Source organism: Manduca sexta, chromosome 10 (assembly GCF_014839805.1).
Source record: "Manduca sexta isolate Smith_Timp_Sample1 chromosome 10, JHU_Msex_v1.0, whole genome shotgun sequence".
Lineage (NCBI taxonomy): Eukaryota > Metazoa > Arthropoda > Insecta > Lepidoptera > Sphingidae > Manduca > Manduca sexta.
The window spans coordinates 13,020,651-13,044,739 of record NC_051124.1 but is presented as its reverse complement, the minus strand read 5'-3'; the positions used below and the strand labels follow the sequence as shown (position 1 = coordinate 13,044,739).

Sequence of the window (24,089 nt, the reverse complement as noted above, 5' to 3'; positions counted from 1 at the left end):
ACAAGTCTAATATTAGTATCAAAACAACAAGAAAAAACTATTGACACTCATCTCATAATCATCCGATTACTTTATAGTCAGCATCCATATAATAAAGCAGTTACGTATAACAAAAAATAACACTCTCCCATCTTCAGACAACATTCAAGGCAAAAAACTCAATTTTTCTCATACATAAAAACAGCAAATAAACAAGACGAGTGCGACTCGAGCTATGATTTATGGCATTTCGCTCGTTTTTACTACACAATGTAAGAAATGGACTTCTTAGTTGCCACTAGAGCAAAACATCTCAGACATCAATCACCTTCACACGTATTGTGTTTCTGAATTATTTCTTTAGAATAGTTTGTACTGATGCAGAATATAGGTAGACGTAACAATACGACAAATTAATCGTGTAAGAATACTTCGTCAAAAGATGCGTTCATACGATAAATGAGAATTTTCAAAAAAATCTTATTATTAATTAATTAATTGATACTGCTACACTTATTGCGTACAGGCGCCATAGTTGGATTTGATCTTAATATCTAAATAATACATCCTCGTACTTAAATAATGCCGTGATGGCTTCCTTAGCCCCCTGAAAATAAAACCCAAAATGAATATATTAGTCTTGAATATATAAGTATAATAAATAGCCAACAATCTCCCATTATTTTGAGTCACACTGTACTATCGACAGTGGAATATTACACCAATATTCCTAACACTCTAAGACCAGAAACCCGATCTAAATAGGTTAGTAGCCTTTCCAAGCAATAAACCATCAACACGAGCGGTGGAATCACGAGTGTTGAAGTAGAGGAGGGGCGAGGGGGCCAGGGGGCTAACGTTGTACTTACAATGCCTATAAATCCACCGCCAGCACCAAGACATCGACATGGGACCGTTTTATCGACATTTTCACATCACTATCTTAGTATGGCGCGTATTTAGGAAGTCTGACATGAAAGACGGTTTTTAGATTTTTTATATTCGATTTTTAGTATGGTAGACCGGCAAACGAGCTAGTGCAATACCCGATATTGAATGATCTTCACTGCCTTTACACAATTCCTGAAGAACTTGGAGACGTTGTTGGTCTTACAAGATACCCCGGGACCATCTCGTATGAGTCGAACAAGGCCACTGCGGGTTTTGGTTTGTACGCCGGCATAAGAGCATTTATAGTGTTTCTTTTAATATAATTGTCTGTACGAAACAGAACAGCCAAGCTGCCACGACATGGCGGTTTTCTATGAAGTACCAACCCAACCGCTCCAAGCTTTTCATGCTACCACAAAACTTGCTGCCTGCCTTTACTTATTTATAAACCATCTCTTATCAATCCGGCCCTGTGAGTTAGGATTGGGCACGACTAGCCCGCGGCCTGCGCGCGCGCCGTGTCCCGGAAAATCACGCACCACTTCTTGTACACAAGGAGCAATGCGTGAAATCCTTCATCTACTTGAAATTATGCTGTTTTGTAATTTATTGCGTGATATAAATTACAAAACAGGAAGCGTGCGATTCAGTCAATATACAATGCTAATAGTTAAAATCTTTAGGTGGTAACTGACCTGTCAATGGACCTGTCAATGAGAAAGCCTGACGAATATCATCATTGAAATGACTGGTCTTGTCATTTATAGCCAGACTACGAAATAAAAAACCTGCTTTGAAGTCGCATCTATTGCTTTGTTTTTTATAGTAAACATTGCCAGTAAAAGAAATTAGTTCCATATTTTAACATAACATGCCGGGGTTTTTTATTTTGTATATTATTATTTATTTACATTACACGAATCCTAACCATAACCATAGAAGTATTTATTTTTCTATAACATAAAATAACAAGTTATATTAATTAAAACTATGCCAGATTTTCTTATTCAATAAACTTTCAATCACTCTTTCTCCTAATACAATTTTTAAAAAACGAGTAGATACATATCTACACGTATACGGAGACCCAACATGACCAGCACCAATGACCAAAGAAATGCAACGTCATTGTAAATGTCGATGCAAGAATATTGTTTGGTAACGGTTAGCTTGTACGCGAACTGGGCTGATTGCCATGGGCCCATGAGCACGGGTGTAGCGGGCGAGAGGCGACCTCTACGGCAATATTGGATTCCCTGTTTCAAACGAACGAACGAATGAATTCTATAACTTACTTTTATAACAAATTATTGAATTCTAAGTTCTGTAATAGTTTAGCAATAACTGATAACTGATTACAAATGATTTTAATTCATTCCCCCGTTATACAAAATCTACATTTTGTATTTTTTAACATTGAATTATAAATCGCTTAAAACCCGCACTAGCTTTAGTAAAAGCTTTTAAAAATCTATAACAATAAAATATCATGCAGGACTCTTTTAAAACCGTCGCTTCGCTTATAATGACGCGACTAACCGTTGCAATTACTTAATAACATGTTTAAATAAAAACCAACCGTTTACAGGAAATTTTTATGGTGCTTTTAATTAAACAGAGTAACTGGCTGAGACGCTCGGCGCAATTGACGACTTGAAGGTAGAGACGTATGGCATCGAGTATCGATACATCAATATGTTGGATAATCGAATGGATGTATAGATTTGACCAAGGCGGAATTGACAGAATATGTATGATGTAAAGATGATTAAAAAGAAATCAAACGTTCTGTAAACTTCTTTGCTTTCACATTCTTGGAGGTGTAAGTACCTAATGATGGTTTAGTTACTTATTCATCATATATTTACGTTGAATTATCACATCGTTTATATATTTATTAACATTAATATACAGTTTACAATTTATCTCTCGCATAGCAGTTATTTTTCAATTCAATTCGTTACATATTGCGATAAGCGATATCCAATTTAGGCCAAGCTATTAAAACATAAAAATTATAAATAACCATTACTAATTCAACAATATCAACATTCCGGATGTGACGATTGATTCGTTACAGAAATTTAATAGGGTGAAATTATAATTATCTATCAGTTAACCCAAATAGATTTTAAAATTTAATTGGTTAACGTTATATAAAGGTAAACTTTCAAATAGGTAGCAGAGAGCATCGATATTCTTTAATCGTTTCCCATCAACTCGATGTTAAAATCGATTTGTCATCGCATCGCTATCTCTATATGGACCGGTCCCTTTGTATAGGTAAATAAAAAATGACGTTACACGTCTGTTAATTACTCCATTCCGATATCGATTAATATCAAGAAAGCGAATCGTTAACGTCCTTCGTCGACAATGGCTGTTGGCATCACCTTAAAGCTCGGTACTCACTGTCCTACTTGAAGGACGATAAGATTCGCTGCCCATGAAACCATAGAGAATGGTCCGACTGATTTACATTTGCGTTACAAATTCCTTCATTACGACTTCTTCTATCTTGCATATTATAAAACAAAATCCCTAGCCGCGTCTGTCTGTCTGGAGATGATAAACTCAATAACTACCAAACGAACTTCGATGGAATTTGGTATGAAAATAGTTTAAGATACTGGAAAAAACAAAGATTACCCCGGGAAAATATATAGCTGAACTTTTATCCCAGAAAAATTCGTTAACGCGGGCGAACCTGCAAACAAAAGTTAGTACAATAATATAGAAATCGGGCATTTTGCGAGGTTTTTCCCTGGATTTTCTGACATCATCTTCCAATTTATGGTTAAATTCTATCCGCTAAGCCAGAAGATAGCGTCCGGCAGCCGTTGACGTCGGATCGGATGCAACAGCATTCACGATATTCTCGACACATGCTGTGAATGCTACGCTTTAGCACGATAAACGGTTTGCGCTTTAGGCAAGCTATTGAAAACAACTTGAGAATTATTTTCTAGAATATTATTTGCACGCGACGTTGTCAGAGTTACAAATCACACTGGAAATGGAACATTTAATTACACACGGTTTGCAATGCCATTTAGAATAATACCAGCCCTATATTATAATCTGTTCCACTGCTGGACACCGGTACTTGAGATAATACTTGAGAGTTGACTTGGGGCCATATTAATAAATCAATCTCACCTTTGAGTAGGATCTTAAGTAGACATTCAATGTATTGAACTATTTAATAAATAAAGCATACGTCGTAATTAAGAGCTTGTTCTCAGGGGAGTTGGCGCTGTTTTATAAATAAAACTTAACTGCCAATATCCCTCACATACTGTGCCTTAAAATATCACTTGAAGTGCTGTTAATATGTGTTTATAATATAGGAGCAATCTTAATTTTACAGAATCACGGTTAATATCGTACTTTAGAGCGAAAATAATTTGTATTTACATCTGTTGCGGTCCATACTACATCACGCTAGCTTAGTAGACATTCGTATTGGGGAAGATATTCCAATTGACCTTGTCAATCACATAATTTTAATAGAAATTAATGCAGTAGATAGATTCCTACGTTAGTGTGTCGAAAACTGTTAACATATACTTGGATACTATTAGTCATACGCAAAGAAAATAAATTTGATAACGAACGTGGCAGCGTCGTTTCATTTTATTTAACGCACTCCGTGTCGCGAAGAGAGATGAAACAAGGGACCCCTATATCGGCACCGAGAAAAATGTTTGTATTCTGTACTATCTGCAAGAGTCTGGGCGTTTAAACAAAGTCTCTCATAATACGCATGTTACAAGACTCAAATTGAATCTTTACAATTTACATTACAACATTAAATTGGACAGTTGTATATGCGACGTTAAGACATGTCTATCCAATAATAAAACTCAATTACTGCCTTACGCCATTTCGACCATTCAAAACGCATATACGAGTTCTAAGCTCTTGCAAGATACGTATTGGAAACACGTCAGTACGGAAAACATATGTATTGGCGAGTATTTGAATGAAATAACTTTGTTTCAAATACCGAGCCAGCATAATAAAACAACGAGTATAACCATTTCACATTCACGGTGATTCATTTATTTGTATTGAATAGGACGACTTAATACCTATTTTGTTGACTTCATAAGCTCCATTATTCTAGAATTACAATATTATTAAATATATAAAACAGAATTGGCTTCCACAAACTCATAATGAAAATAAATATTTGCGGATCACACGAATATTTGTCTCGGTGCGGGCATCGAAGCCGCTCCCTTTCATTTCTAAACCTTATTCGTCACGTAAAAGCTGCTTTCTAGAAACAATGCATAAACAATCGCTAAACGTATACGTATAATATACCATATCCAATATGTTCGCATAAGTAAACATTTGGAAAGTAAGCGTATGTATGCAGTTATTTATCGTTTCCACGAATGATTTGCGACCCGTGTAATCGAGTAAATCGATCGATATGCCGTACCGAACGAATGACTTCATTTGGAGAAACTAATTTCAATATCTCAGTATAACTGGCTGCAATTTGCAAATCCAAATTTAGTCGTAGACTCGTAGACATAGGATTGGAAATAATTATACGCAGGTATTAGAATATATTCTAAAATTACTTATGCACTCCCTTTTTTAATTACTATAAATTACCAAGGTATTTATAAGGTGTATTCAATTACCGTGCACTTTAATTATATAAATCAAAATGTTAATTAATGACGTGTCGGTAAGATGTAATTATTTTTCGCCAGCTTCTAACTCGTTCGGTGACTGTTCGTTCGCAGCGCAATTCGCATTCATTTCAATCGGAATTTATACTCTATTATACTAGATACTCAATCTGAATTCAAAATACGAGTATATTACATAAAAACATAGCATAAAACTTTAAGGCAATTCTGATCACTTAAGTTGATAGAACGCACAATACCACTGTGCCGTCTCTACATTAGAGTGGTGTAAAAATGAATGTTTATTCAAATCTTGAGTAATCAATTATTTTATATCATAAATAACAAACAAATTTTCGAGCCTAGATTTTAAATCTGACTGAAGATTTAATTGCACGTTTTAGATATTTTTTTTTACGGTCATGGGTAAGTTACTCCATCTAATGTCGACTGACGAAAGATGATTACCCTTCGATAGTCAACACAATTATGGAGGCTTGTTGGAACCGGAAATACACAGGCTGATGCAGGGACGGGACACACTTACGTGAGCCACTTGGACAGATGTTAACACCTTGTGTACGTTGGCTGCTACCGGGCGGACATAAAATAACTATGGATACTTATACTATAGGTAATTTCGCCCCCACCAAGTTTAGTTCCCTCTCAGTAGTAGAGGAGGCCCGTGCCCAACAGTGGGACAGTATATAATACAGGGCTGATATTATTATGTTATATTATATTATATAAGTTTAGTTATAGAAAATTAAATTTATAAATTTTATTAAAGCTGTAATGCTTAACCGCCATTTCCAAATGTGTTATTTTGATTGGTTCGTTCTCGGAATCGGATTGCAGATTGATTCTGAGATTGATTGTTTAGGATAGTTTATTGAGAACGTCTATTAATGTTGTGTTGAATGTTGCAGAATGGTTGCACGGCATTGCAGCGAGCTGCGGCTGACGGACACGTGGAGGTGGTGCAATTGTTGCTGCAACACGGCGCCGACCCCAACAAGCAAGACAACTTGGTAACACTTGACTAGTTTACTTTTTTAACAACCAATTATAATTTGAGATGTTTCAATGACATAATCGATTATTTATTTTTTTATTGCTTAAAAAAATTGCGTGTTGTTTAATTTGTCTATAAATGGTTAAGTGTTCAAAAATATTAGTTTATGAAACACTACAGTTAAAAATTGCGAACTGCTATTTCTTATTAATTATCTGTAGCAGTGAGTTTAGAATTTAGACTAAATATCTATGTTCTCTTACCTTAAAATATGATATAATTATATAATATATATAGGTAAACGACGTAAAGTTGTTCTCTGGTTGCACCTACTTACGTCTACGGAGATTAAAGCGTAATATCTTTTAAAAATATTGTAAGGAAATGTAGAATTTAGATCTGCACGAATTGATTTCATACTAAAAAAATCTCTACAGTTCTCATCGCCGCAGAAAAAAAGTACAATAACCCAATAATGAAATGAAATCGTTCTCTATTTCAGCATGGCAATACCGCGGCACACGAGGCTGCATGGAAGGGCTACTCGCGCTGCGTGTCGCTGCTGGCGCACGGCGGCGCCGAGCTGCGCGCCAGGAACGCGGGCGGGTTCGCGCCGCTGCACCTGGCGTGCCAGAACGGACACAACCAGTCCTGCCGCGAGATACTGCTGGCGGGCGCACCGCCAGACTTGCAGAATAATGTGAGTTTAATAAACGACGAGCATAACTCCTTGGTCTTCTTAATTCTTAGTACGTTTTGTAAGACTAGACGTGTACCCTTGATTTTTTGGGGGCCTTCAAAAACAGTAGAGGTTATTGAGAAACAAAATGTTTGTAAAGCGTGTCGGATGTATTGTGGATAAGATCCTGTCAGCTATCACCGTGGAAAGTTATAGAATTGACTCGTAGCTTGTTCTGATGAGTCCTGTTTCTAGTCAGACGCTAGATTTACAGTATTATAGTTAAAATATTTCATGCTACGGTCTTAAAAAGCTGCATCTCTCGGATATCAGCATTATATTTGACGATCACTGCCTGTAACATCAGGTTCAGTGGATTCATTATTCCGTGCCAGGATTTTTTTTTATTAAATACCCGTTTTTGTGATTACTCGACAAAAACTATTGACAGTTTAAAATTATTTCGTGTTAATTCCTAGAAAATTACGATTGGATTTTACGGTGTTTTATAATATTTGGATAAACTGGTTAAGCACGTTAAAAACAACGATCACCAACGAAACTAAGGTTGGGGCAACCTAAGTTTCATCATTTTGAATGTTTAGATGTCTGAACAGTTATAAACTGAAAGTGATTTTAGTACACTATTCATTTAGGGTATAATCAATATCGATTATACCATTAAATACATTATTTTTTCTAACCAAAATACTTATTAATTCCAGTATGGCGACACGTCACTGCACACGGCGGCTCGGTACGGCCACGCGGGCGTCACTCGCATCCTCATCTCAGCACAATGTCGCGTCTCCGAGCAAAACAAGAACGGAGACACTGCCCTCCACATCGCTGCCGCCATGGGCCGAAGGAAACTAACGCGCATTCTCCTAGAAGCAGGCTGCGACAAATCCATCAAGAATCAGCAAGGAGAGACCGCTAGAGATATAGCCACAAGAAAAGGACTTGAAGAGATCATACAGATATTAAATACGCCTGTTGCCAAACAACCTAAAAAGAAACATCGGGATAAAAGCAAGGAACGGACGATAGACGAACCCGATGATGCTAAAAAGAAAGAAAAGGGTAAAGATAAAAAGAAGAAGAACGTGCATTTTGAGACGCCGCAAGTTCAATGGTCCCCTTACGGTTGCCATTACTACCCCGACCCTAAATACTTCCCAAAGCCTAAGTTGAGCTCGCTTCCCACCGAACCCCTTAGAAAAGGCGAGCAATATTTCTTAGACTTGGCTGGTAATATAAAGAAGGGACCTATCGGGGCAGGATACACTTGCTACTGTGCGCCGTTCTTCAAACACATGGAAGACAAGTTGAACGAGGACAAGAAAGATCTGAAGAAGCATATAGATCAAGCACATGAGAGACTGGATCAGAAAGTCACAGATCTAGAGATGAAAACTCAAGGTCAAATATCAGAGCTAACTAGATTTGTAGCGGCTGAAAGAGCTTTGTGCAAAGAAAGGCATAAACATTTGGAGCAATGGTTGACTCGAGGCATGATGTTCAGAGCTTCAGAGAGAGTGAAGAAATTAGACTTCAGTCCAAAAGGTTCGTTAGATATTCCTCCTTTAAAACGAACGAGGAGTTTGGAGCTATTGGACACCGAAGAATGGAGCAAAGTAAATCGAATCATAACGAATTTTAATCAAAACGCTGAACACTTCGGGAATAATGCCAAAGACTTAAATGATAGCAAGGCTACATCGAAAAGTACTGAGTTATTAGATACGAGACGATCACCAAGTCCTAGAAGAAGGTATGTGATGAAAAACTCGAAAAGTACCGACCACCTGGACGCTGGACCTAGTAGACTGTCACGACCACCTCAAGCAATGCCCAGTTCTGTAGACCAAAGCCATATGCAAAATGTTACAGCAGAAATCCACGTCAAGGCTAATAAAGTTTCGGTTTCGCAGTCACCATCCTCGATAGAAGTTCAGACCTACAGTCAGAGATATGTATCACCTAGTCGACACACAGATTCTAAGTCACCTAACAAACCCATCGATTCAGAGGATAGAATACAAAGGGAGCAAGTGCGTCCCTTTGTGGAAGAGCCAAGTGTTGCAACGAACAGCAGATGATATAAGAAAAAGAAATGTCCCTGACAAGGATATATCAGAAGTTCCTATGAGAAACCCTAAGCCGTTAGATATCTCTCAAGATGGTTACGTGAAGCTACGAAAGCAAAATTATCAAGAGCCCGAAAAACCAAGGAAATCCGTACAAGAATTAGTAGCGCAAGTAGAGCAACAAAGATCAAAATCCCCTGAACCGATGTTAAGAAAACCACCCACCGAAATGCCCGAACCTATCACACAACCTCCCGGAATTTTGAAAATGCCGCAACAGCCTCAGCGGCCAGCGCCTGTACTAAAAGAGAAACCACCGAAAAGCAAACGATTTAGTTTGCACAATCTCATTCCATTCCCAACAAGGAAGACGTTCCAAAGTCCACAAAAAGAAAACGGAAACAACTCTGAAAGTAGTGATGAAGAAGACAACCCCATAAGAAGCTCAGTACAACCGGGGCCGATGAGGAACTCAAACTTACTGCAGACTTTACCACTTCCAAACTACGAGACGATGTCAACCAAATCTCAATCTCCCGCCACAATTCAGAACCACTACGATTTACGGTCAATGATTCCTAAAGATGCTTATTTTCACGAAATACCTAACCGACAACAGCCTTACTTGGAGAACGGGCTTCCAATACCTCAATATCCACAAGCGCAATACGACTACAACCAATCAGGCCTTCCATCACAAGTTCAAGCGAGGAATAGGAATCCTTTATACCACCACCAAACCGGAGTGTTTGATGCGATGATGCAAGATCATATTTTAAGGGAAATGGAGCGGATGCCCCATTGCTACAGCGAGCATTTGGATCAAAACACTGAAGTGGAGATCGCGAACCAGAATGATCACTTTCGTGGCGTTTACTACGATAACCGTCCATCAATGTACCCACGAGGAAACTTGAGGAAACCGGCTCCAGACCACAGTTTACTGCACAGCAGACTACAATCTCTGGCCATCAACACCCATTTGACCGAAACACAAAGCCAGACGGATAGGGATTCTCATAATGACTCTGGATATAGTACAAAGGTGTATGGCAGTTCTCAAGGACCGTCTCCAAGCTTGTCTGGACATGTTGAAGACAATCTGTCGGGGCAGAGGGTTAATGTTAGTGGAGGAAAGGCGATGGGGCAGATCGGAGCCTCTAGCTTAGTGTGAATACTCGTGAAATAGTTTGTTTCCAACTCTAAAGTACCCATTTGTATTAATTTTCGTTCGATATCAAAATATTGTTGATAAATCTTGTGCCTTGAAATTTGATGTTGTAGTGTTATCATAATGGTGATAGCTTTAGGAATTAAAACTGTACCCAGATGATATGGACTACGTTATATGAACAGCAATAGATTCAGAATATGCCTAAACAGACAAGTTCTATATGATTTTAGAACGTTATGAGGTGGATGCCGTTAAAATCAACCTCTGTTTTCACTTAGGAGAAGTTTCTCTCACTTCCCCATTCGAAATTCGAATCCGTATCTGTATAAAAATGAAAATATATCGATATCTATACTATGTGCCTATATGAAGTGCCTGTACTGAACAATCGATTCATCGTGAAAGTAAAATATGAAAAAAATACGTGCAAACTATTCTCTCAGCACATTTTAATACCACAAAAGACTAGCTTTTAGCACGTACTTCTTTTATCATTGGGCAAAATCCAATAAAATTCATTAAAATACTCATAAAAGTAATATGTCGTGGTCATAAATAATGCTGCCTAAGTCACTAAGTTTTTTAAACATAAACACAGACAAACATAATATAAAATAAAAAGTACAAATTTAATTTAGATTCTATAATGATGCCATGTATCACAATATTGTTAGTTACTTTGAAATTATTTTAATTGTATGTAAATAAGTATAATTAAGATTCGAGTGTGTGTATTTTTTATGTCCAGAAATTTTATAAAATTCAGATTGTCAAAAAAATATGATCAAGTAATGTATATGAATAAAAATCACATAAATGTATCTATAGGTTTATGCAATGGCGCCCTATTATTATTTCTGGTCACGTGTGTACAGCCGATCTATCTTTATGGCCTGTCTGAAGTTATCACTTCACCCTTAAACTCTCCTGTAGGAGAAAATAAATGTTCACCTTATACCGCAAACTATTTCATTAACCATTTTATTGTTTACGAAAAATCAACTTTTTACATGCATCAAATGCATCGTTCGGAATCTTCATTTCTCTTGAATCAGCACAGCATCCATGAAAACAAAACTTCAACCTCACTCGTGACTAACATCAGGCCATAAAGATCAATATAAGTTGTACTTCTATTTTACTGAATAATTTTACTTTAACTTTTAATTGTATAATAATGACTTGTAAAAATGCTTAGCGCGTTATGTAGCCACGCATTTGTATGTTTATATGAAATATTTCTATTTATTTATAATTTGTACTGACTGAATGATTCAATCTAATAAAATGCACTTTTGAAGTGTCCACACCTTATTTGTTTTGTATTATTATTTTTTCATGTTTCCTTCTAAAAAATATATTTTATTAAAGAAAGAAAATATTATAAATGAGAACCTGTTCAATACAATATGAGTTCCTAATAACTCAACATCAGTTATAATTGACAAAAATCTCTCTCATTGTACTTAAAAATAAAACTTGAGTAAAACACAAATTACCTAAATACACAATTTTATTCACTCTACAACTAAATCCTATCTTCCCAACTTCGCTCCCTATAGAACTCACTCAAACTCGTGTGATATAACGCGATACCACTGAGCACCGATGACCTCGCCCCTACTATTTTCACCCCCACATAATCACCAGGTTGCATCTTCCTTTTGCTCCCATCTGCGTCTATTTCGCCCTGATCAAAAACAACCTTCGTATACAACTCATTTCGCCCCATCAATTGCCCCGTTTTTGGAACCACCCCTTCTATTAGGACTAAATGGATGGACCCTATTTCGGCTTCGTTCAATAATTGGCTCTTGCGCCTGTACATGTCTATCATGCGGTTGTGCCTTTCTTTTTTTACCGGCTCTGGCACATCGTCCTTATAGCGGCGGTATGCTGTTGTTTTCTGAAGCAAAAAAAAACAATGTTAGGGAAAGCCTTTTACAAACCCACCACGCGAAGTGTACTCAAGTTGTTTAAAGCTGGTAGGATATATTATATCCGCCCGGATAGCTACCACCGTACACATGGTGTTAAAACCCGCCAAAGTGGCCCACATAAGTGTGTCGCGTTCCGGGATCAGCCTGTGTATATCCGGTTCCGACAGCCGGCATAATTGTGTCCACTATCGAGGGGTAATCATCCCTCGTTAGTCGACATTCTATTGAACCCCACTCCAGTTACCATTACGTGCCGTGCACCTATATAAGTTATGTAAACAACTGACCTCCCGCATGCTGTACGGGAACAAATACGCCGTGTTGTAGTCGACCAGCTCCATCAGAGACAACGTCTCCTGGAACTCCTCCTCTGTCTCCCCACAAAAGCCGCAGATCATGTCCGTCGACAATCCCACTAAAAAAAAAGTATATTTTTTATTGTTGTGAGTATCTTATCTGTTTGTTTATATTCTTAATCCACTTTTTATATGATCAAGGGAAAGTAACAACACTGAAGTTAGGTGTAAGTGAGTGGCGTCAGAGAGGGTATTTATTAACGAGATGATTATCCCTCGCTAGTCGACACAATCATAAAATATATTTTTATTGTTATGAAAACGAGTGCACTTAGATTTTTTATCCGCCTGCGTGCAGTTATTTAATTTTAATTATCCAATTTACTGTTATTTAATTCGGAGATAATATTGAAATGTTTCTAGAAATAAAATATTTAACATGCTAGTCATATTTCCCATAGATATTTTTGTAAAGCAAAACTAAACACCTTAAGGTGGTAGCTTAAGGTCCATTTTCATACATTTTGTTTCGGCTTTAATCTGGGTAACTAAACAAGTATTGGCAAGTAAAGAATTTAAATTCACGTCTAGTTAGTGATTAGTTCTCGCAGTTGAAGAAAAACGTAAAAATAATTAATAATCATGGATATTTCGGCCTTTAAAATTTAATATGACGAAATTTTAAAGGCAGAAATATCCATGATTATTAATTATTTTTACATTTTTCTTCAACTGCGAGAACTAATCACTAACTAGACGTGAATTTAAATTCTTTACTTGCCAATACTTGTTTAGTTACCCAGATTAAAGCCGAAACAAAATGTATGAAAATGGACCTTGAGCTACCACCTTAATCTCACCTCCAGGTATAGTATTCTTTACATGTTCCACCAGCTCTAGGTACGCCTCCCTGGTGTACCCTCTGCGCATGCGCTCTAGCACGGCGCTAGACCCAGACTGAGCTGGCAGGTGCAGCATCTTGCAGATGTTGGAGCGCTCAGAGATTACCTGCAGCACCTTTAGTCGAAAAAAGAAATAATGGAATGTAACTCTTATGTGAAATATTTAAAAAAGGCCGGATACTATATATTTTTAATTATCTACTTAATACAATGAACTATTTTTACACACACACATCACACCTTTACCCTTCAAGGGGTTGGCAGAGATACCACCAGGGCGCCCACTATTCACCACGCATCGGACACAAATTCCGTCTGATAGTGTGCTGAAAAACCTGAATATCATCCCGGATCTGGTATTCGAACCTGGAACCTCAGAACAGTGGTCATACCGAGCACGCAATTCAACAACCATCATCAATAATCTATACCAATCGCTCAACCTTCAATCAGATTCCGAGAATGATCCCATCAAAATAATTCATTTGTAAGCATATCACAATATACTTTGTTCTGATGACACGTTATTGAGATAGAAGCGTTTGGGATTGTTTATTGAAAATGGCGGTAAGCCACCGAGGTAGTAACTACTTTTAGAAAAATTTAAATGATATCGTAACAAGTTACTATAAAAAGTCCATGGCAGCATGTTAAACTTTCTGGTATTTTTCTCGAAACAGCAATGAATAGCGTTGTTATTATAGACAAGACAAATAACATCTGTTTATATTTAAAACTAACCTCGTCGGGGAAATCCTTAGGATGTGCTGCCGTGAACCGAATTCTCATCTCAGGGTCTATTGACGACACTTTGTCCAACAAGTCTGCGAACCTTAGACCACCTTTCTTTTTTTTGTACACTGTTTTGAAACCTTGAAGTCACCAAGACAATCATTAAATAAGTGCTTAAGTAATCCACTGACTTTATATAATATGTATATATATACAAATATTGAAAAAAATATTAATAATTAAAAAAATATGATGATTTGATTAGCGAGGGCTTCGTGCAAACCAACATTAATAGTAATATTTTTTAAATTATACATACTGCATATTTTCTTTAATCTTTAGTAAAATAAAAAATATTTATTTGTACAAAATTACAAAGTTAATAATGAAAATTTGTGATGTTATAAAAGTCCCATGAGAAATCTACAGAGAAAATGTTGAATAATTATACCTTTCGCCATCTGCGTGTCACACTTGTCTGTCATCATCGACACATCTCTGTAACTGTTAACATTCTGCCCGAGCAGTGTGACCTCTTTAACTCCCTGGTCCGCGAGTTGCCGCACCTCTTCCACTATGGAGGTAACGGGCCGCGACCTCTCCCGCCCTCGAGTAAAGGGCACTATGCAATATGAGCACATGTTGTCGCACCCGCGCATTATTGAACTAGAAATATATTTATGTTATTTGTTTTTTTTTTATGTGAGCACGGAACCGTGACCCCATTGCGCCTGATAGGAAGTGGAGTGAGGTCCAATATAATGTCGACTGATGAGAGATGATTACCCCTTGACAGTTGACACAATTATGCCCGCCTGTTGTAACCAGATATACACAGGCTGATCCCGGAATGCGATAAATTTACGTGGGCCAGTACGGCAGGCTTAATACCTTGTGTAAGGTGGTAGCCATACGGAGAGATATAAAATATATCCACCACCAACAAATTGAATTTTAGATTTTTTTTTTTTTTAAATTGATCTGGCAATTTTATGAGCTAGTCAGTCTCATCTGTTGGTAAGCACCAATGCAAGTACACAATAGCAGAACAATGGTGACACTTATATTTGATAAAAGAATCCAATTCCAATTTGCTGTAATTCTCCAAATATTTTTATGGCAACTCTGCCCATGGCAAGTTTGAAAAGCAATTCATTTTTTTTAAATGTCTTCAGCTGGTGAAAATGAAAACAAAAAGAAGATATAATAATAATGTCACAGATATAATTATATAACACTCAGGACTAATGTAGCTTTCTATTAGTGAAAAACATTTCTAAATTGGTTTAGCAGTTCCTGAGATAAACATATTCAAACAAACTCTTCACCTTTATATATAAGTATTATTCAACTTACTAAACAAAAAACCTTCACTTACATAAATGCAGAAACACTATTCTGGTTTAATCTTACAGGCACTACATCAGCATAAGTCTCATCCAGTGACAGCAATACATTCACTGCTGTCTGGCCATTTTCTGTGAGAGCTAATAAACGGGGTAGATCCCTGTAACTATCTGGGCCAGCCACTGAAATAAATATATTATATTATTTCATTATCATCTTAAAATTAGTATAATAAATTTTTACTTTATAGAAGTATTTTTGCCTATGTCTTGTTTATTTCATTATTACATTACATTATCCATTTACTGAACAATATAGAGTTTATGTTTGATTAAATAGCCCCTGCAGAGAATGAACAACTTCATACAGTTATCTAACAATAATATTCTACAATTGATTTAGATATTGAAATTAAACAGTTAACATTACCAATGTCAACAGCTTTTTCTTTCTCGATTAATTTCGTCTTCAACCTCTCGGCCATGCAACCGAGGATACCGATTTTTACAGCTTTATTTTTGTTTTTTGCCATCGTTCGTCGTTTGAAGCCTCTTAGGTGATCTAGTCTGTGCCATATCTTTGTTTCTGCTCCTTCCCGAATAGCACACGTCATCACAAGAAATACATCGGCTTCTTCCTCGATTTCTGTCTTCTCAAAACCTTCTTTTTTTAAAATAGACCACACAATCTCGGTATCACTTAGGTTCATTTGACAACCGTACACATCGAAGAAAACTTTCCTTTTCCTTGTAATATGAACATTATCGGGTAGATAAGGTATATGAGGACGATCTAGAAGGACTGATTCAGAGTTTTCAGTTAGAAATTCTTTCAATCCAGGGCCCTGTTTTAGTTTGTCTTTTAATATATTAACGCGACCTGCGTCAGAATAACAACAACAATTTTGTTTTATTGGCGTGCTTGAAACCCTGTATAAGCGTGTCGCACGTTTTAAAAAGTACATTTTCTCTAAAATTGAACTGGTTTTTACGTTAAAATTTAAATAAAAATCATTATAAAATCAGATAACCTTAATGCATTCTTTTGGTTTCTGACTTTCAGCTGATTTTGACACGATCCAAACGACCACAAGGCGACAATTAAAGCATAAGGCTAAAGAAAGGAAAGGCGCTATATATAAACTTAAAGTATAAAAGAGATAAAACAACGTCTAAAACAATATAAAAAATTTGTATGATATATTTTTTATTTATAGATTTTTATTTTACTCTATAATACTTTGCAATTAAAGCTTGACTTTTTTGATATTATTTCATTCTACGAGACGGGCAGTGCCTAGTGTAGAATGTTTTGCTAAATCTGACTGTAATTCTTTTGATTTGGAAATAAATTATTATTATTATAGCCGATTTCTATAATCATAATAGAAAAAAGTCCTCCTCCTTTATTTTGCTATATTTTTCGTCACGAAGTGTTAGTCAGCAACATGCTTGACATATAGATAATACAGCCCTCATAAATATTGAGTGAACTGGAACAGGACGTAAAAACCAAATGAAAATGGCCGAATTTTCATCGTAAAATAATTTTGAGTGATAAAATTGCTTTTTTCATGTTTACTGACATTTATCAAATACAAAGATAAAACACAAAAGCAAAATGAGCGGTCGATACCACGACTACGACAAAGGTATACGCGTAATAGACGTATTATATAAAGATAATAATAATAGAATTTGAAAATTTCGCAACAAAATTAGTGATAGTTTACTCAAATTTGTATTTTTATTTATCTTTGCCAGTGTTTTCGCATTGGCAGGGTCGTCTCGATCCGCGCGTGATGATTCTAGGAGGTATGAAAGGGCGGAGGGACGGCGTGAGGAGAGGCGACGCTCCCGGAGTCGGTCGAGGTCTCCAAGACGACGATACTCGCCCAAAAGCTCCTCAAGCCGCTCATACAGCAGCCAAGATAGGGACCGGCGAGATTATGGTAAGAAAGCCCAACAAAAAATTAGGACTTAACAAATAATAATAAAGCACTTAGCATATTATACCTTACCATAATAAAATTTCAATTTCTAATAAAATTTTCAGATAGAAAAGAAAGAACCAAGTCCCCTGCTGCATGGGAGAGTGATGAGGACGTACCAGCGCCGCCGCCTCCGCCTCGCATCACTAAAATATCCATTGGTTTCACTAAACCCAAGGCTCCCATCAAGATGACGCTCGGCGGACAGCCGAAGCCTGCGACTATAACAAAGCCTGCTGTGGCATCAGTATTTAATACTGATGATGATGATGATGAACCAGAGGAAATGCCGGCCGAAGCCAAGATGAGGATGAGGAATATTGGGAGGTAACTTGATTTTAATCAAGCTGTTGATATTTGAATTTGTATAACCTAACCTAAAACTAAATGTGAACGGGAAGTTTACTTATAGCAATACCTACATCAAAATCTATGCACATGATTACTTTTACATGTTAGAGATAATTTGTCCACATTGTTTTGCATTTTTAATGCAATATTTACAGTGAATTTCTCTTTTTGTTAATGATGCATACTTATCTTTTGTGTACATAACTAATCTATGCAGCATAATTTAATCTCTTTATATATATATATATATGAAATTCAAGACTCTATTACTGTTATAATATGCATAAAGTAACCCACTGGGCTGACCCATTAGGAAAAATAAATGGCTAATTAAATTAAAAAGATAACATATGTCACCTTGCCATCAAAAGCAAATCGAGTCTAATACAAGAAGCTCTTAGTCATAAGATTAGTAAGAAGACACATAAATAAAAAAAATCATAAATTGTTAACAGGGAAACACCAACCTCAGCTGGACCAAATTCTTTTGGCAAGACAAAACAAGGCTTCTGTGATGCAAAGAAAGTGTTTGAGAAGAATCTAAAACAAGCGCTCGAGACGGTGGACAAGCCTACAGGTTCAAAATTCCCCCAAACCATCTACAAGATCAAAGGACCATGATTCAACAAAGCTAACTCAAAAATTCTGTAGATGTTTTTTGTACCATAACTATAAAGTATTTTAGCTTAGAATTTCCGCTTTGGTGCATACATATCTGTTTCGCTGCAGGTGCTTTAAATTGTGTAGATTCATATTGACAAGAAACATAGTATCTTAATGTTTTAAATACTTTTTAAATTATTGTTAATTTCAATCAGGGTTCATAATTCTGATATTAGGAGTGAGCATGATCCATACATAAATCTTTCAAAATGACAATTTCAAATGTTTTATGTGAACTTTTTAGGCTTCCATATTTGTATCACTGGCTTCTCATACCTGTTCATATACCTTTCCTTAGGGACTCCTAAAAGCAATCTTGTGAAAAAAGAGTGACACTAACAATCACATGTGTTTTATATTGCTGTCAGACTCTCAAAAGGAAAGCTAAGTGAAAACTGTCTGGCCCGCAGTATTCAAGTCATAGCACACTAGTAAATAAGCAATAGCTTAGTAATGTTTTTAATGTACTATGTCAAAGAATATATACTCTATCTGTTGTAATTTGAAATGAATGTCCTTTTTTAATCTAGTACATTTACACACAGTAGTGGCGAAAGGTGAAATTTTCCGAAAGGAAACCAGACACGGATACTAATATGCATGATTGCTATCTGAAAATTTTAATTATTTGTGAGGTATCGGGCTAATGGATCCTTCGCCACTTTGACACAGTTTTGGTAGAATTTATGAAACTAAGCCGTTCTTTCTTATACGAAATACAGACATCAGCTAAATCCAAGTTTTATAAGGATGAAACTCCGGTATTCTAATCATTGAAAAATGATATGGAACATAATATTGTATATAGTGCATTCACCAGTCAGTTACAGAAGTTTAAACAATAGTAAGAACCTACTCAATTGTTTCTTAAATTTGGTGTCATTTCTGATTGTAATTAAATTTAAAAAAGCATACTTAGCTCATAGCTCCGTTTATTGGAAAGGTAGAAGCTGATTTACCAATAAATGCACTTATCTAAATTCAAATGAGTTAAGAGTTGTAAAATGCAATCCTGAGTGAGTTGATTACTTTTGTATGCAATGTTAATAATTAGGGCCTGTATCACAATTTTCACGTAAATGTTATCTGCGAGTTAGTGTGACGGGGCCTATTTAAGAAACTTCTGAGTAAATTCTACTTTTAACATATGTATAAGCACCAAATACAAAAGTCTCTAATCTATGCTCCCATATAAAAAGTAATAAAACGTGTACCTACATCAGCATTTAATACGATAAATAAAATATACTTTGAACTTGTGAAATAGGCCCTTAGCTTCACTTCAGGAGTTTCACTTTTGTGTTTGGTCGCCTTACTTTATATTCGACGACAGGGGCGTAGCTACCCACGTACCAGCCATATCAATGATAAGGGGCCCCGAGCTTTGGGCCCCTCTTGGCCCAGACCTAACTAAGCAGGCGCCCAAAAGTTGGCACTGCCCAGAAGAGCCCCCAACAAATTTTAAATATAGTCATGACTCTTCTATGTCAAGCTACGCTACTGTTCGACGATAAGCGTTCTTGGAAATCAGACATCGTTAAACAGCACCTTACAATAAGACATTTTAATTGCGAGTATTGTACTTTATCAAGCGTTCAAGCCAATGAGCAGAATTAACAGACCCTAGAAATATATTTTAAACATGAAAAGTACGTAAATATTGTTTATATTTCTGCAACTAATTAGTACAATATACAAGTTGTATACAAATAGTACGAAAATTCAGATTTGTATACAAATTTGTCAGATATCGAAAACGGATTTCTGTGTGGAATTTGATTGGAATAATATTATGGTCATAATCAAATGGATTGACAAATTTTATATCATGTTTACTAACGCGGGTCTTTGGTACTTTGTATTGTTGAATTTGCATCTGTATGGAAATTTTTACTTTATTGGCAAGTTGTGACTAGCAAAATGAAAATTTAATTTTCATCGAATTGTGTTTTAATTTGATATTGTAGTAGTTAAGTGTATGGTAATAAACTTTCGCGTATTATCTGATGTTTTACTCTACCTTTGGTGTTATTTGAAACATGATTAACAACTAATAAGGATAAACAGGATTTTTTCGCAGCAGGGTGGTGTCCCGTTGAAAGTGTAAACACCCGCCACGATATTTATGTATCGTTATAGATAATAGATAGCGTTTACTATTCAGCGATAAGTGGAAACGGAATAATATAAGAGATTACCTAAACGCCATCTTTAGTGATCGATCCCAATCGGTTTTATTTATCGATCGTGAAATAGATATTTTTTTTGACGTGTTACGAAGGACTTATTTTGATTGTTTTTTTCTCCCCATTAGATCGCATATTAAGATTGACAACGTTGAGGTAATTGGCCGTGAGTGATTTTGCGATCAATTTATGTTTTTTTCATAGATCCACAGGCTTACATAAATCCATGTCTCATATATCTTTACCAATAACAAATAGTAGCAGACAATGCTACCCTTCAAGCAACATTTATTTTTAAATGCCCCAGTGACGTAGTTGTACTGTAGTACGACTGCCATGATGAGGTCTTGGATTCGATCACCACTGCTCAGTATCATTTTCACGTCTAGAATTTATGCCTAATATGGAAATAGGTTAGTCCCTTATCACTTGGGACGTAATATCCTTTGTGGGTAGTGGGTGTACTAGTTTTTTTTTATGTAGACAGCGAATGAGATATTAAATTCCCCCGGCCTAGCGACTACAGGGCTCGGTGGAAAGTGGGAAGGGATAATTAGAAAGAAAGTGTGTGCGAAGGATAAGGAACCATTTAAGGATGGGCGGAGGGGAAACGAAAGCGAAATGTTCGCGAGTCCCTTATAGGCGTCAATGTGTACTTAGGTACAACCATGAGGTATACACACTTAACTAGGTGCCTAGGGCCCCGACAAATACCCCTCAGTGCATCGGCGTGCTTTCGTTGTGGAGACCGAGCGCACAAGAATTGTCTCGGGGGGGTGGGTGTACTAGTTGCCCCTCAGCCCACCCCTGCAAAAATAAAAGGAATAAATGAGTCTGTATCATTGAACCCATTTTTTTATTGTGGTTACCTTGTTCATTTGAAATCTCAAAATTTCTCGAGACCAAAGTACTTTGAAAATATGCCAGTGATAACTAGTAAAATCTAAATATCTAAAATTGAATGTCCTATGTGATCAGCCTTGATGGTTTTCTTAATTTCTAAAATCCGTCCAGGAAATTCAAAAATTAAATGTGCTCTGTTGTATCAACTAAATTACTACACCTCAGAGCCCCGAATTGATACAGTGGTAGGTACCTACGCTCCTGCTTGTATCGTATTTACTTTCAAATACTTAGGATATCAGGCAAATTATGTAACTATCTTCACATTGGCTGCTTGAAGATGGATATTACATGGTGTTAATGTATGCTTAAGTAATATTTATTGGAGGTCTGGAGAAACCCCATCGATTAAATAAATTATCTCCAAGACAGGTCAGGAATACCCATGAAACTATGAAGGTGGAAAAGGCTAGAGATGCGACAAGATCGTAGCATGTGCTGCTCAATAGTCAGCCTACCCCTATGGGAATGTGTCAGTGTAGATATGTGTATGTACTGTTTAATGTCTACTAAAGACCTTTATTCACTAAAAAGTGAGAACTTTTTTTTTTGTTGTATTTCACAACAGTCCTCTTTATATCTTGTTCTTTAGCAGGCCTCCTCCGGCATTCGATATTTCTCCCTGTCCCTTCCTTTATCATACAGGGTATTATAAATTAAAACAATTGTATGGTATTTTATAGTTTATTTAACCACATCACTTTCTCTGCACGTTCTGTGGACGTGCCATGTCCCTGGGGAAGGTGCTCTTGGGCGGGGTACGGATCCTCCTGTCCTTCTTACTCCTGTTGCGCACTACCTTGCTGTGGATGGCGCAGGACACGCAGTAATGGAGCTTTGCATACAGCTTGGGCAGCTGGAATGCTGGGAAAAAATAAATAAATTAGGAAATTGGTTTTTATCACAATCAAGGAAAAACTTTACATAAAAAAATGTATTGATTTGAAATTATTTCTTTATATGAGTACAGGAAATTAGCACCACTGTACTGGATAGAAGAATGGTTTCCACATAGAGTATGAACTGACAAGGGATGAGTATAACTAGCCAGTTGATAGAATGTCAATACATTAAAATTGTGGATCCTATGAGCAGCCTGTATCCAGAAATTGCATTTAATCAGTGGTGATACTTTCATGTGGTCTGAAAACACTTTCATTTGGTTGAAGAATAATAAGATATAGTTCGGAAAATCATGCTGCCTCAACCAGAGCTTGATAAATGCATTCAGTAAAATTACCTAGAATTAAAATGTACTGCCCACCCTGAATGCATTTGTTACTTGGAGTTTTTTTTAACCTACATAAACTTTTCTTTAGTTATAAACAAAACTGTAATTATCAATATTTACTTAAAACAACGGTTTATGTCTAAGCTTGTAACAGCCTCCACTCAATGTCTTTTACATCAGAAACACAAAAATGATCAATTGCTGCTTTTTTATGGGGGAACCACTGCAGTTATCATAAGGAGTACCCAGCGAACGGGTACCGGCGAACCCCGGCTGTAGCAAAAGCAGAGGCCGCTACTCCAATGGGGAAGGAAGTGTGGGTCCACATTGCTGCTGGGCGACAGAATCTGACAAAGCAGTCATCAATAAATATGATAACCTAATAGTAATCGCTTATATGGGATCTTTCTAAGATGGCTAGTGGGACAGTAATAGTAATTATAACGTTATTTGCAACACTCACATGCATACACGGAGGCTTCATTGATATCTCTGACTGCCGCCGCTTCGACTATGTTCCTAATCACAAATTTTTTGATAGCTTTGTCCTTAGGCACGCATCGCGCGCAGTTGGTGCACCTCACGGCTTTAACGTGACCACGGCCGTGCTTGGCGCGTCCTCCATTGCGGCGTTTGCGAGTCTGAAAACAATAACGGGGATCTTCAAGCCATGTGTTCCACTCACAATGATGACGCGTGCTTTACTTTTACTATAAAACTCACAGAGAAAACTTAACAAAGATACATGTATTGGAAATCTCCTGTTGATTTAACGATATTTTTAACATAATTCATGTGTAATTAAGATATTTATTTGTAAAAACTTTACGCACCATGTTTCTAACCTCCGATACCGAGAACGAAGAACGACGGAAAAGAATTTTTATTCATAGACAACTGACCTGCTTGATGACATTGAATGATATCCGGTCATTCGTTCTACGGTCACTATAGACTATAAATACATAGACACTATAATTACTAAAAAATAACAAGGAATAGATACGTCCGCTGTGTTCATTTTTTAAAAGAAGCTGAGTTTATTGGCTATTAATTTTTATGTAGTAA

At 36.7% G+C, this 24,089-nt stretch overlaps 4 protein-coding genes across 4 annotated transcripts in view; 2 read left to right on the top strand and 2 right to left on the bottom strand.

Annotated features, from left to right (window-relative positions):
* The window catches only part of LOC115444191 (protein phosphatase 1 regulatory subunit 12B), an 86,893-nt gene extending 75,099 nt beyond the window's left edge, over positions 1-11,794 (top strand). The window contains 4 exon segments of the mRNA XM_030169866.2: positions 6,452-6,553; positions 7,040-7,237; positions 7,942-9,273; positions 9,275-11,794. Of these exon segments, the coding sequence (XP_030025726.2) occupies positions 6,452-6,553; positions 7,040-7,237; positions 7,942-9,273; positions 9,275-10,480 (2,838 nt within the window). The 3' untranslated portion in view covers positions 10,481-11,794.
* A 181-nt stretch (positions 11,795-11,975) lies between these two features.
* LOC115444192 (mitochondrial tRNA methylthiotransferase CDK5RAP1) lies at positions 11,976-16,772 on the bottom strand. Its single transcript, XM_030169868.2, has 7 exons — positions 16,127-16,772; positions 15,729-15,879; positions 14,802-15,016; positions 14,360-14,490; positions 13,577-13,733; positions 12,708-12,835; positions 11,976-12,386 (listed from the first exon to the last, which is right to left on the bottom strand). The coding sequence occupies exons 1-7, from the start codon at positions 16,659-16,661 to the stop codon at positions 12,009-12,011; spliced, it is 1,695 nt and encodes a 564-aa protein (XP_030025728.2). The 5' UTR covers positions 16,662-16,772; the 3' UTR covers positions 11,976-12,008.
* A 370-nt stretch (positions 16,773-17,142) lies between these two features.
* Positions 17,143-20,703, top strand: LOC115444196 (PEST proteolytic signal-containing nuclear protein). The gene is made up of 4 exons (XM_030169873.2): positions 17,143-17,348; positions 17,478-17,648; positions 17,753-18,014; positions 18,494-20,703. The coding sequence occupies exons 1-4, from the start codon at positions 17,318-17,320 to the stop codon at positions 18,657-18,659; spliced, it is 630 nt and encodes a 209-aa protein (XP_030025733.2). The 5' UTR covers positions 17,143-17,317; the 3' UTR covers positions 18,660-20,703.
* Positions 20,704-22,460: 1,757 nt separating this feature from the next.
* Positions 22,461-24,000, bottom strand: LOC115444206 (40S ribosomal protein S26). Its single transcript, XM_030169888.2, has 3 exons — positions 23,855-24,000; positions 23,485-23,662; positions 22,461-22,654 (listed from the first exon to the last, which is right to left on the bottom strand). Exons 1-3 carry the CDS (start codon positions 23,855-23,857, stop codon positions 22,488-22,490), a joined length of 348 nt encoding a protein of 115 aa, XP_030025748.1. The 5' UTR covers positions 23,858-24,000; the 3' UTR covers positions 22,461-22,487.
* Positions 24,001-24,089: the final 89 nt, after the last annotated feature.